Raw genomic sequence first — 15,363 nt, 5'->3', positions numbered from 1 at the left:
TTACGTAACGAGAGATAATATTGGTTTGTGTGGGCATCCTGTAATCTGTATGTCTATAGATGGTTAAATGCACGAACTATAAGTATGTACATACATATTCCATGTGATTTCAACGAGCGAATAAAAGATTGTAAATACACTCCGGTTATTTTATTTGATACCAAGTCATCCTTTTTTACAAGTATTTAACATTTCAACATAGAATGTTTATTTGGAGGTCGAAATAATTACAAAAACCAAATCGCATTAATAGGCTTTGTTTTCTTCTAAGCATCATGGTTATTTCAGACTTTAGAGAGCTATATTGCTATATACCGTGTGTCCTAATAATGGCAACGAAATAAGGTGTTCCATAAATGCGGGAATGGTGCTCAGGACACGTAATTGTTATCTTTAATTTTAAACCGCAGTTTCTACTAAAATTTACAATTAACCATAGTAGTGACTAACTGTTTTAAAGATGAGAGAAATTCAATCCACTTTTGTTTAATGATGCTGGTGGCTCTATCTATGCAAGGAAAGTGGGGTGGTGTGTGCTTTTTTTATTGACTAGAGGTAAAAATTAAAGGCGTAATCCTACAGTTTACGTATATAGTAGATGGGGTGATAGATAACAGAATTGTCGGTTTGCGCATCTGTTAGGAAATATTCAATTTTCGTTTCTGTCATAATTGTTTGTTGTAGCAACTGTTAAATCCTGGAGAGCGTAACGCAAAATTAATTTTCACGCCTATAAATAATACTCGTCAACGGCCATCTCCTCGTCTTTGAACAGCTCCCTCACTTAAATCTGGTACGCTGTGGCTCACTCTAGCAGGACCGTACGTATCTACTTCAATGATGCGTTCTGGTCGACGGCTAATTCCTCTGTGGGCGGATAGATGGTGGTGAGGGTGTTCATTTGTTACAACCTCCTCTCTGGTTTTAAGGCAGGCACGGAAGAGGAACCAGGATGGATGTGTGGGTTTCTTGGGTCGTGCGCGTTTTCGTAATGGTACTGTTGGTTGTATGTCCTCTTAAGGGGAACAATGATACACTCTTAATGGGACATTTTGTGAATTGAGACGAGCGACCTGGAATGAAGTTGGAGAGATTTCCTTGTTGATAATAAAAATCCCATCCCATTTTCGATCGAATTTAGGCGTTGTCTTCTTCTTGATGATCTTTCTAAATCTCTTACTAAAGTTGCTAAGAGTGATTTTAAATCATGATTTTCTACTTTCTACCATGTTCGCTTGTGGATGGAACACTGGCCTCAAATTTTGTTTAGTAGCATACTTGTCTAGAAAACTGTACCTCAGAAAGATTTTATCTATCAATATTTTGGAATATCCTTCAGAAGTAGCGTTGACTAATCGAAACAGAATATCCACTGTTGTCAATTTTCGTTGGTTAGCAAAGGTCCAAAAAGGTCGATGGTACCACTTCAAATCTTCACCAGCTGGCTTTTGATTACTAGCTTTATCATAATGAGCTCCTGTAGGGGTGTATCATGATGTTCTTTCAGATGGTGGTAAGGGTGAACTTTTTGCCACTATTATTTGTGAGGTTAATACTGAACAAAGCAGAATATGTGAACATGGGGAATAGTTAACAGTGGTGATTATTATATTGTGTATATGGACGATAAACAGCAGCAATAACGCAGAAAGTTGACACTTGATGGTTAAAGAAAGTGCAAACAGGGCGTCGGAGTAAATTTGCTGCCTCTAAACCGCTTTTTGTTTTATCTTCATGAATTTATGACGACATTTTTCTTAATTTCTTTATAGGATCCTCCAAACTAGTGCTCAATAGCTTGAATTTTAATTTCATTTTGTGTAGTTTAAAGAAGTTTTCAAATATATCTTAAAGAACAGTTCTACTCACCATCGGCTATTGTATTGTGTTTTTGCGAAACTTTTTGAATAAACTCAGTTTGATCTAACTCTACTTAGTCGATTTTAAGTCGCATTATGGAAACAAGTAGTATTAAGTAACCACAGTTTTACATAATTTTCCTGTGTAAATCGAACAAATTTGGCAACGCTGTTAAAATTTCCCGTGCTACTTTCATATATGAATAGCTAAATTGCAGGATTATCAACTACAGAATACGTCTCTTAATTAATGATTTTTTAGTGAAATTTGTCGCTATGAGTAAAGTGAAAAACTAGAATTTATAGCGAAATATTACAGTTAAAAATATTTAAACAGGGCAAGTCGTATTACGCCAGGAAATAGATCAAATAGAGCTGCCAACTTTGGATTTCGGTTAAACATTTAACGCCCTCTTTCCAAAATGTTTCTACCTTCGACTGCGTTCTACTCCGCCACTGGTTCTACGACTGACTGACAAAATAGGGTGAAAATATTTACGCAAACTTGCGTTGCCTAATTACATTGAAACAAGGAATAAATAAAATAATTTTAGTTCACAGCGGTTACGATCATTTATATATTTTTTTAAATCGATACAACACGAGGCATTTTTCGGAAAGCATTTTCGCCATTTGTAGAATCACTGCGTCACGAGTAATGGTCGATTACGTAGTGAATCCATTCGATGTAATTAAATACGGCTGTGTAAATCCCATATTTGTTTTTTTCGCCGCAACCGTCCCCGAAGCTCGTGATTCCCTGGACGCTGTACTTTTGCCTCCTGGGCTTCAAATTGGAACACATCAGGCCACCGCCGCTATCACCCGCACACGTGTCTGACTTTCCTGATCTCCATCCCGCGCATAGCATGTTGGGGCTGATCAGGAACTCCTTGTAGGACTTCTTGCAAGTCTTATGTCTCACCAGCGGTAACTAGCAAAAAGATCAATACTAAGGGTGGTCTAGGCTTTAATTATATATATGGTAATCGTCTTAGTATCACGGGAGAAAAATGAAAAGGCGGTAATTGTTTGACTGGTGTCCCATGTTGCAATGTTGCTTAGTTTATATTTTAATTATGTGCAATCTCGCTGCGCGCTACTCAGTATGCAAAGCCCTTACGCGGTAAAACTTTGGTAAATATAAACATTTGTACCAGTAATTGTGATTCCCAGTTATACTTTTTCAAATATTTCGCGCACCCTGTAGCTCGATGCCGATGAATGGTTTTCTCGAAAAAAAAATTTGGGGCACATCTGTTGCATCAGGGTTTTGTTCGGTGGTCTATGGTGTTCCTATTCTACGGTCTTGAGAGGTTAGAATGTCGTACTCTTAGACAGGTATCTCGCGCGTTTATATTTGAACTTCATAACGCTGTTTTAAAAAAAGGTTTTGTAGTGAAGTTCTCTTTTAGTATAAAAAAGCCTCCAATACGACATCGTAGGTGTAAATGACATCAACGCGTCCAGAAAAAATAGTGATGTTAACATGGACAGCTGGTAACAGCTTAATTTATCGACAAAAAAAAAAATTAGCTTCGCCACAAACAATCGAAAACAATCCTGATGGTTTAAATTTAGACTGAACTCACATGCCAGTAAGTCTCATTCCTGATGTCTACTTGATGTTCTTTTGGGATTTGCGATTTTAAACTTATCGAACTATGATAAATTAATTAATAATAAATAAAACAAACGGTTAGCAAGACATAGATATTTTAAACAATAACGAAAACAACAAAAATGCCTAACTGAAACACAAAAGAGATGTGCACAATCAGAAAATGAACTTTATGCAATTTGTTTTGATGTTAAGATGTGTTTATAGTTAACAAATTTCCGTGGAAACTGACAATTAACCACTATATCAATTTTTAAGAAACCTTTATACAAGAACGCTGTTAGAATATAACCTATGATTAGCAAGTTCAGTCAGCGAAACGAAAACAATCCGAATTGTCTAAATTGAAGATAACACGTCACATGCCAGCAAGTCTCATTCCTAACATTTACCCGATGTTCATTTTGAATTTGCGATTTTAAAAGCATCCAAATGGGATAAAATCGTTAGTAGTTTTAAAAAACATAAACGGTAAGGACGACATTAATGAGAAACCGTTTCAATGAGTAGAATAACAATTCAAATAGATATATATTATAAAAAAATAATATAAATATCATTAAAATGTTGTTTACTTAAAAAGGATAGAAAATACCTAAAAAATTTTGCAAAACATTAACCGAAACACAAACGAGATAAGCACCAGTAAAAAAGGAATTTAATTCAATTTGCTTTGGTTAGTTTTGGTTAATTACCATCAGGCAGTAATATAAGTTTTTAAGAAACTTCAGCGTATGATGTTGCATTTACAAAAATTTCATATTGAGGTTAAGTTTAAGCCAGGTAAACAATTAATTTTGGTTGATACTCTTTTAGGTGCCTATTGGTTAGTTTCTGTCTGCTAAACGAAAACAATCCTGATTGTCTAAATTATTCCTAACGCTTACTCGATATTCCTTTGGGATTTATAATTTTGAAACTCTAGCTGTGAGTAAATACTTAGTAATCTTAATGGTTAGGACGACATGAATGAGTAACCGTTTTACTAAGTAGAAATGCTCAAACTCAAACATATTTGAATCAATAACAAATTTATTAATATTATTCAGATGTTTACTTTGCTGAAGACGGATAGCAATAAAACGTACCTAAAAATTCAATGTAACTTTTTAACCGTTGTCTAAATAATCAGTAATCCTTTCCAACGCCCGTTAAACCAACACATGAGGCATTTGTTTTTACAAAAACGATGCGTACTTATGAAATAGTTTCAGCATTGCCATGTCATCAGAGAACTTACATGCCCAACATGAAATAATTAATACTCGTGTGGATAAAATATTGCAAAAATCATATTATTAACTTAAATCTTATCGTAAAATAAAGCTCCTTCCAAATTACCGTACCGCATCCCCCGGCATCACACAGCTCTGTTTATAAGAGGTCTTTTAGTGATAATACCGTAAAGTGTCTGCCGACATAAAAAATCTGAGTAACATTACTTTAATACTGTGGGTATGCTTCTTTTTATGTATAAATAATATCTCAGGTGTAACGTTTTACCGTTACCTAGGATTACGGGTGGAGTCCACATCGACGAAGAAAGCACAGAAGCCTTATATTTCGAGTGGCAAAAGTCAAAGAAAGACAATAGAAAAGCACCTTATTATTTTTTTCCATTCGAACCTTAATAAAGCGACTGGAATACCCAAAGAACCTACACTTAAGCTTGTTGAAAGTGTCAGAATAGGCAGAACACTCCATCAGAAAATCTAGGACGGGACTCCGAAGACAATGGACAACCTAAAAACGTTATTGGCCGTTTTGGAGGGGGTGGCGTTGGGATACAGAAACCAAATAGATTATATTACGATCAATCAAAGATGGAAATCTCATACCCTGGTCCGGACTGCAACTGGGACCATCAGTTGTTAGTTACAGTTCTTCGCATTGAATTAAATTCCTAAAGGAAAAGGACTAAGACAAAACAAATGGAGATATATTCGTCTGAAAAAAAAAAGCAAAACTGGACTTATCGAATAACAACAGAGACAAGAATATCAACGTCTCAGTAGACTTTTACAAAGAACAGTCAACAAGATAAAACACCTATTGTCCAGAGATCTGTTAAAAAAAGAAATAGTCAGATATTTGAAGCTAAAGACATCAGCTATTAAGGATAAAAACAGCATGTTGCCAACTGACAACCAATAACACGGAGATAGAAGCCGTTAAAAAATAATAAATAGACTGTTATATATAATCAACTTAGGACCTACGTGGACAACGAAATTGCAAGAGAACAGTCCGGTTTTGTGAAGGGTAGAGGCACCTAAAATCATATTCTTAACGTTAGACAAACGGTAATTTGCTTTATAAACTACAACTAGGCTTTCATCTTTGTCAACTGGTGTAGGTTATAGAAAGTATTCAATCAAATGGGTGTTCCAGGTCACTTAATCAACTTAATCCATCCACAAAGACGTGTGAGACCACATCGCGAAGCTATAACTCCCTAGATGACTGGGAGAGTGTAATTCTCGTTGGGAGATATCTAATAAGCATCTTGCCGTATGCTGATAACACCACCATATTTGCTACAATGGATGAGGAAATGGCGTTTCTCTTAAACAGGATAGAAGAAGAGTGGAAAGTTTGGTCTAAGAATAAACAGAAACAAGACAAAACTAATGATAGCGGATAAGCCTAACGTCGTTAACTGGACTCAGTTTTACATATCTGGGGTCAATAATAAGCAACATGGTTAGAGGAAGTTAAAGGAAGAATAGCTGTGACTAATAATGCGACTTACCAGTATATGGGAAAGCTCATATGTAATCAAAAACACTAAAATGAATCTGGTTCGAACGTTGGTCTTTCCAATGTGGAGATTGCTTAGAAATCCCTGAACCGCGACGATAACTAAATAGTCTATACTGAAAAAGTTAAGTTTAAGTAAGAATGTCATCATGATGAACGAAGAACAATGGAAAGGGGAATTGAAGCATTCCAAAGAAGTCAGTATCATCATGACTAAGGAAATGAGCAAAGAGAGAATATTTCATTATTTCACAATTTTCTCCTGTATAATCTAAATTTTTTTTAACCTTGTTTACACATTGCTTTCTGTTGTCTTTTTTTTGCCTGGTGATTATATGGAAAAGCATATTGAATTCAAATATCACCACCTCCAAATTCTGTCTCACCTTGGTCTCGTGAAGCACAGGGACCCCGTACATATCGCTGGTACGTATTTTCCCCCACCCCATGACCGAACACAGCTGACCAGCTCTGGGTCTCCGATTAGGAAGGCAGGCGATGGGCGTCCTGACGCTTCTGGGCAGTAGAAGCAGGGCAATGTCATTGTCGACGGTTTTATAATCAAACCTGAAAATAAAAGCGACTTCGGGCTAGCTCTGCTAAGCGTGCGCTACAGTTCTTACCTGGGATGTGGAAACATTTTGGACACGATCATCTCTACGTCGCTGCCGTCGTCTGAGCGAAGATCATGAGCATTCAATTTAACCCGAAGATATCGACGAATGCAATGACTTGCCGTGAGCACCCATCGGGGTGCGATCAAGGTACCACCGCAGAACACCTCCTAGTAAATAATATCTTTTACCAATGAAAAAACGCAGATCGAAAAGAAAAGTAGATCACAATGAAACAGGAAACATGGAAATATAGGTATAGAAATTTCCTACACTTAATTACTAATGGTACAATGTGTTTATTTTTCGTTGCTATTGTCGTATCTCAGTTACTGTTAGAGAGTTGGTTTTCGCAGTCTTGTGCTCGATTTTCGTGAAACAAATGATGCCGTTTTGGAACAATATTAGCTAGCTTTGTTTTTGAGATATAGCGCGCAAATCAAATTACAAACACAGATTTTAAGTGGGGCGCAAAAGAAATTTCAAACACCCTGTAACCTCCTGTATTAAAACACAATAGAAAATGGTATAGTTGGGTTATAAGTACTCCTGAATAAGAATTTCTTTAAAAAATCCCTAATAGTACTTCTTTTTCTTGTCAAATTCAAAACATCAATGGATGAAAAATATTAAGTAGGCGCAAAGAACATGAAAGAGCCTTAAGAAATAATAAAAATAAAAATAAAATAAATAAACTCATCAGCAGTTTCCGAACAGAACCACGAAACCGCACATCAAATTTTATTCGATAAAACTAAAATTCTTGCATGTAATCAATTCTTCTACCAATGAAAAATTCTAGAATCTATGGAAATCTATAAGCAACCAGACAATCTTAATTGCGACTCAGAGCATTACCTGTCACACCAATATGGGAATCAGTCATTCGAGACGGTGTTTATGGCCCTCATTTAGCTCCGCCCCCCTCAAACAATATATAAGCAGGTACAGAGTAAAATGGAAGCATGGAAAACAGGATGATTGGCGAAACGTCAGCAATTTCGATTCTTCAACATAGTACGGTAGCCAGTGGAAGTTTCTTTGAAAAAATAATACTGCACATTAGATTGCAAAATTTTTTGATTCTGAAAAAATAACACTTGGTTATCAAAAAAACTTTTCATCTGAAACAGGAACAACAGAACTCGTGCAATATATTTTTGACATAATTGATGAGAAAACTGTTGTTGCAATTTTGCTTGACCTTTCTCAACATTTCGTTAGGCTTTGTTACAGGAACAATAGATCACTGTATAGAGTCATACATATCAGAAAGGAAGATCGCGATAAAGGTTGAGGATTTTTATTCTGATCCATTCAGTGCTGAGCTCGGAATCCCTCAGGAAATATTAGTGACGCAATAAATGGAATGGAAATTGAAATCGCTATACAAAAATTTCAGACCTACTATATATTCATACTAAATCCTAAGAAAACTATACTAGTTGATTTTAGAGGCCAACAAAGATGATATATCCGCAGAACTTAATTGTCAATTAAATATTCTGTTTCTGAACAAAATTTAATAGTCCAAATTTTACTATATTACCATGAAAATATTTCTTAAGTTCTACTCTTCTCTTAAATTAAATTCAATCCAACAAAAAAGAATAATTCGATTAATATACAACCTGAAACCACTAGAGTCCAGCAAAGATGTTCTTAACTAAAAAAAAATACTCTGACAGGTATTTATTTACTTAAACTATCAATTTATGTACATAAGAATAAAGAAAACTACAAACTAAGATTTGGAAAAATTTAATAACTATTGCTATAAAAAATTACCTTCTGATTCCGGACAAATATACTACATGTCTTCTACTGAAATCAGAGACCATCCGACAGATGGCGCAGTTTGAATAGTACACGTACACGTCTTTCAAGATTAATTAGTTTTTACAAGTAAAAATATACTAGATGCTAAATCATGTTGACCGTATCGTGACAATATTTTTGTCATAATAAATGGCCCAAAAAAAAATTACTCATGATGATGCCGTTATTCAGAATTTGCAATTAAAACGAAAGTTAAAAATAATTTCGTGATTATGTTTTTTTTTCAAATTACTATTCGGGTGTGTTGCTTTTGAGTAACAGGGTTTCTCTTTTTTTTTGGTTTTAACACAATATATGTTACTAATTAGATTGCATTTGTTGTGTTGGTTTTCTAATTATTTTCTAGCTATTTAATTTTTTTTCTACTCCCGTTTGTAAAATACCTAATGACACACCGATCTAGCGTGCCGGAAGCGACACTTTTCCACGTCAGTTTCGTTTCCCACGGATCCGAGTCATTTCGGACATATCCGGAATTTTACCGCACGAGTTTGGGAGCAATCGGATGTTTTCGGAAATATTTCCCAGGCTTTGAATTTTGAAGGTTGTCAGTTCTAACGGTCATGTCAGTGAATGTATTCGCGTTGTTTTGCGAAAATGTACCCAAACACTAACGGTCGTAGGAAAAGTATAGTATGCAACACGATCGGTAAACTTTAAGTCACTCGTTTATTCAACATTCGCTTCGCTGCGCTCCGCTCGTATCAAATAAACTCGTGAGTTAAATGCCGTTTACCGCACTTGTTGCATAATATACTATTTTTGGACATCAAATATGCAGTACCAAATTTGGTAATTTTTTGGTGTGTAATCTTGGCTTAGTATTTGATGGTTCTTTTAGATTTACCGCTCATATAAATAGTTGTTGTCGAAGAACTTATGTCAGAATAAAACATATATATAGTAATCGTCACTTTATATGTTGTTTACACAAATTGTTTAAACAGTTCTGATTAAAAAAAAAACTGTTAATTCAAAACTCATGTTTTAGGCTTATTCATGGAATAAGGAAGTATCGGCCAATTTCACACAAACTCTTTGAAACAGGGTGGCTTAGCATGGAGAGGAGGAGAGAATTATATTCTGCTTACTATTTTTATAAAATTATAAACTTCAAAAGCCCTAGGTACTTATACAGACGCATTGTATTCAGAAGACAATTGCATAATTTAAATGTCAGGTTTAGGGGAAAGATCACTCCACCATTTCATAGGACGGCAATGTTTAAGCTTAGTTTTTATACTTTTTAAACGAAAATATAAAAATTATTTTTAGCAACGCATACATGCATAGTTTCTAGTTTGTTTTCTGCAACATATAGAGCTTTTTATTTATTTATTTATTTAAGTTTTTATAATTTTTTTTTTATATATTATAGGTACACTTCTTGGCCTAGGTTATGTTTATAAATTAATTAATGTCATACTGGGTTAAGTAGTTGAGGGAGATACTCCTGTGAATTTCGCATCTGAACTTCGCCATTTTTTGAACATTCGTTTACTTACTTCTCGCTATTCATTTGTAAAATTTATGTTCGAAAATAAAGACATTATTATTATTATTATTATTTAACCATAGTTTATCTATGTCGATATTTTAATATTTTTATTTATTACTTTTTGTCAGGTAACATATTCGCTCACTGAAAAAATTAAAACGTGTGAAGCTGTTGTTGCCTGTCTTTATGTATATAATTAATTCAACTATTTTCAATAAAACCTAACGAGTTAGATGTATAAGATGAAGATTGTACACTTAAATATTAGGTTATTTAAAAAATTGAAAGGAAATTCTTTTAAATTATCATTTTGACATTTTCGGATTAAGTGAGACCTGGTGGTTAAATGTCAACATTTCAAATAATGTTCTTAAAATTGATGTCTACTCTTTTGTTCGTCATGGTTGCGATGTCAAAACTCTCAGCAACTCTATTGCATCTTATCTTAGTGGCGGACAATGAAAAAATATTAGGGGCGTGAAAAATTGATGTACCTAATATTAGCTAGCATGCTCTAGTTTACTGTTCTCCCTCGGTATTACGAAAAGATTTCTCTGCAAGATCCAAGAACCATCCAAAATTTGAATTTTGTTCAGTTTGATGCTGATCTAAGATCAATTTCGTGACGTAACTAACTTGTGTCTTATGTTGAAAAATAGGGATAAACCCCTTATTAAACATAAACGTTGTAGCTGATTTTGAAAATTACATTGAAAAATGTGGTTGCCGCTGCAGTTAACTTTAAATGAAAACACACTACAAATTAAAATTACAATAAAATAAAATGTGGTGTACCCTAAGAGATTTGGATCCGTTAACTTCTGACAAGCATATTCCATCTCAGCTCAGTGATGTAGATATAATTAATTACTTTGTTAACTCTATTCCGAAGTTCGTACCAGATCGAGAAACTCAAACGTTCTATGAAAATACTGTATTACCAGATATTATACTTATAACTTGAATTATTAATAATATTAAAACTAAAACTACCTGAATATTTTAACCATTAAGCTTCTTCTACCATTTTTGCTATTATGCTTTACTCATATCATAAACTTGTGTCAAGAAAAATCGGAATTTCCCAGCGAATGTAAGAGGGTGCGAATCGTGCCACTACCCAAGATCCCTAATCCTGCCACAGTTTGGGAACTTTCGACTATTACTAAGTATTATACTAACGTTTTCAAAGGGATCTGAGAAAATAATTGAAAGACAGCTGGTTAGCTACTTAAACAATTTTGATATAATCGCCGAGAAGAAATAGCGATTGAAGCCCTTCTCAATATTACTGATGATATTTTTAAATCTTGGGATTGCAGCAACGGTTAACTGTGTTAGTTTAGTTAGAATATTTTTTATGTTTTTTGGTTGAATGTATCTGCAAGAAAGCCTATCAAAAATCATCGTGTCAATCGTGAACAGGCCGTGTTAGTCTATTCGAGTTTTATATAACATTTGTATAATTATAATTATAATTTTTAAAAATATTTAGACATATTGCTATTCTTCCTAATTCACCACTCTTAATGTGCTTAATGCCATCTCGTGAAAGCTACCTAGTCATGTACGAAGTTGCATGTTAAAAGAATTTTATGCTTGAACCCCTGTATGTATGAAATACGAGATTTGATGGCCGTAACCTACTTCCTTGTCGACGTCGTAAAAATTATCTCTCTTGCGTTCAATACGAAATAAAAATTTTATTACTTACGAAAAACTGATTGACTATGGCCACATGCCACGGCCACTTGTAACGCTGAGCTTCGGTTCCGCCGATGATTTTCAGCATCCTCGGCTTGCTGAAAGACACTCCGCACTTTTCCGGCTTCGTTCTCGGTTCCCTGGTAATGAACTGGTTTTGGCTGTATGTGTAGTGGTACCTCCTTTTGTCTACGGATCAAGTAAATCGCTTTGAACCAATTTTGGGTAATAAAAAAAACATTGAAATACTACTGGACATTTTTCTAAAAGAAATAAAACCAAATTTTTGTAACACTATAAAGAAAATCTGAAAATCTGGCCCGTTATAGAGAATTTGAAGCTTTACTAACAGTCCATTGCCAGAAAAAAGCATATGTAGGGTGGTTCAAAAGAAATGTCAAAAATTGTTTAAAATAAAGGATAGTTTCTTACATAAACGTTAGGTCAAAAGCTCAGGGAGATTAGTGATATATTGTATTACCAACATGGCGTAAAATTGATGCTTTCAATTTTTCAACTTCCACAGGCTACTTAAAAACTTTTTACAAAACTGCTGCGTCGGTTTTTGCTGAGTTGCTAACTTTTCGCCAATAATCCTGTCGGCTTTTTCAGAGCTTGACTGAAACTGGCTCGCATTTTACTCTGTACCTGCTTATATATTGTTTGAGGGGGCGGAGCTAATTGAGGGACATAAACACCGTCTCGAATGACTGATTCCCATATTGGTGACAGGTAAAGACCTGAGTCGCGGTTAAGATTGTTAGGTTGTTTATAGATTTCTATAGACTCTCGGATTTTTCGTTGATAGGAGAATTGGTTACATGCAAGAATTTTAGTTTTATCGAATAAAATTCCGCAACTGCTGATGAGTTTATTTGTCTTAGTCTTAAGGCTCTTTCATGTTCTTTGAGCCTAATTGATACTTTTCATCCTATCTCTCCATGTATTTGCCGCAAATGGAATTTTGTCTTTGACGGATCGAAGAAGATGTGAGATTTTTGGACAAGTGGTAAATTTGGTTTAGACGTTATATTTCTTTAGAACTTTTGATACATGGTCAGTGATGTTTTGAATGTAAGGTAGGACCACAGTCGCAAGGGTAGGATTGCTTTCGGCCTGATTGCTATTGGAAGGATGTGCTGAAGTATATTTTGTGATGGAACGCTTAATATATTTAATGTGGAAATTATTAACGAGAACAGCAGAGGTAAAGTGTTTTAATTCTGAGTGCAGTGACTCGCGCTGAGATAGTTTTACGGCTCTGTAAAAAAGAGAGTTGATAACCAATGATTTTTGGGCCGGATGGTGATGTGACCATGCATTAAGGTATCGGTCTGTGTGCGTAGGTTTTCTGTGAACACAATGTTATGTTTGATTTTCTATTGATAAGAATACCTAAAAATGGGAAGTAATTATTAGTTTCCAACTCAATGGTAAAACGTATTTTGATTTTAGATCAAAGGTGTCGACAGCTTTTTTCTCGTAGGTTTCCATAAATACATTCGTGATGACTGGTGATAGAGGAAAACCCACAGCTGTTCCCTATGTTTGTTCAAAAATTTGACCGTTATAAGAAAAATATTTTCCGGGCAAGCATTTTTCAATTAAGGTGAGAAGGTTTGGGTCCAGATTCTCGAATTTTAATATATCTGAAATGATGTTGAGAGTTTCAGGAATAGGAACTTTGATAAAGAGGGATTCTACATCGAAACGAACAAGAATAACTTGTGTATCTAATGTAATGCTTTTTAATTGTTCATTGAACTGAAAGGGGTTAAGTACGAAACTATCAATTTTCCCAGTTAAGGATTTTAATAAGGAAGTTAGATATTTTGCTAGAGAATATGTTGGAGAACCAATGATGCTGATACTAGGATCTTTGGAAGTCCGTAGAGACGAGGAATTTTAGAGTCTTGAGGTGTGACAGATTTTTTCAGTCTAATAGAGAAGAAGCCTTAATAATAATTTTAAGGTTGCGTTCCATAGATGACGTAGGATCTTTTTTAAGTTGACGATATGGTCCGTCTGTAAGAATATCTTGAATTTTTTCTGATATTCATTTGTATTTATAACCACCGCAGCATTTCCTTTATGTGCTTTTAGGATTACGATGTCAGGATTAGATTTTAGAGATTTTAGGGCAATGCGTTCAGGCTCTGCATTATTAGATTTAGGAGGTTTTGACTTTTTTAAAGGATTTTTGCGGTTTCAAATCGAATTTCATTAGCTGTATTTTGCTAGTGAATATTTTGGAGACCAATAGTGCTGACAATAGGTCGGTTTTTGAATCTTAGGGAATCCGTGGAGACGATGAATATTAGAGCCATGATGGGTGACAGACTTTGTCACGGAGAAGAAGCTTTAATAACAGATTTAGGGTTGCGTTGCGCAATATTGGATTTAGGAGGATCGGGTTTTTTAAGGATTTTTGCGGTTTTAAATCAAATTTCATTAGCAGTTTGAGATGGCAGTTTGCTTAGGATAGACTCGACATTTGAAATGATTTCCTATCTCGGGAGTCGCGGTTAATATTGTTTGGTTGCTTACAGATTTTTATAGATTCTCAGATTTTTCGTTGGTAGAACTGCTAATGAGTTTATTTGTCGTAGTCTAAACTTTAACTCATCTAATCTAAACTCATCAACACGTAATCAATTCTTCTACCAACGAAAAATCTGAGAATCTATAGAAATCTATAATCAACCGAACAATCTAAACCGCGACTCAGGTGCTTACCTTTCACCAATATTATCAGTTGTCCGAGACAATGTTCATACCCCTTCTTTAGCTCCGGCCCCTCAAGGAATATATAAGCAGGTACAGAGTAGAATGCGAACCAGTTTCCGTTAAGCTGTGAGGATGATTGGCGACACATCAGCAAGTTCCATTCATCAACAACCGACTAAGGAGGAATCCAGAACATTTGTATTAGAGTAGCCTGTGGAAGTTTCTTCGAAAGATTAAGTATGCAGAACTCTTGTATGTAAAATTATTTTCTAAGCGTTAAGACATCAATATATCAAGTTGCTAGGTCTGTCACCAGCTTCATCGCATTGCTTCAAACCAGGAACCCTTAAAAAGCGATTTTCGCCCCGCCCTCTGCAAATAAGTAGCCTTGTCTTACCTCTTACCTAAAGGGTTTTTCATTAGCTTAGCTTCCATCAAGTTGAGCACGTACAACTCGCATTTGGTCTTCTCGTGGTAACAATAGGCCGTCTCCTTCTGCACATCTTTCCTGCACCTGCCAGGTTTCCTGCATCTCCTCGTTCTCGAGGTCCGACACTGCGGCGAACACGCGGACCACTTCGTCCATCTGCTCCATACGTCGGAAGGAGCTTGCTTGGTCAAATAACTTCTGCTCTGAATGGAATTTTTCGAGATTTTAATGAAACTTAATTGCTAAATAGCAATTAATAATAAAAAGTAAAGTTTAGTAACAGCGAGAACACGCGATTGAACAAGTGATTT

The 15,363-nt window shown here is 35.2% G+C and overlaps 1 protein-coding gene across 1 annotated transcript in view; it reads right to left on the bottom strand.

The window, feature by feature from the left end:
- Window positions 1–2,424: 2,424 nt before the first annotated feature.
- The window catches only part of LOC132696720 (plasminogen-like), a 76,650-nt gene continuing 63,711 nt past the window's right edge, over window positions 2,425–15,363 (bottom strand). The window contains exons 3-7 of the mRNA XM_060661711.1: window positions 15,027–15,255; window positions 11,906–12,084; window positions 6,864–7,024; window positions 6,627–6,807; window positions 2,425–2,793 (exon numbers count right to left, since the gene is read on the bottom strand). Coding sequence (XP_060517694.1) covers window positions 2,509–2,793; window positions 6,627–6,807; window positions 6,864–7,024; window positions 11,906–12,084; window positions 15,027–15,255 — 1,035 coding nt within the window. The 3' untranslated portion in view covers window positions 2,425–2,508. The remainder of the gene's footprint in view (window positions 2,794–6,626; window positions 6,808–6,863; window positions 7,025–11,905; window positions 12,085–15,026; window positions 15,256–15,363) is intronic.

The sequence above is a fragment of the Cylas formicarius genome, unplaced genomic scaffold (assembly GCF_029955315.1).
Source record: "Cylas formicarius isolate icCylForm1 unplaced genomic scaffold, icCylForm1.1 PGA_scaffold_1__22_contigs__length_36826433, whole genome shotgun sequence".
In the NCBI taxonomy this organism is placed as follows: domain Eukaryota; kingdom Metazoa; phylum Arthropoda; class Insecta; order Coleoptera; family Brentidae; genus Cylas; species Cylas formicarius.
This window is presented reverse-complemented; position numbering and strand designations above follow the sequence as displayed.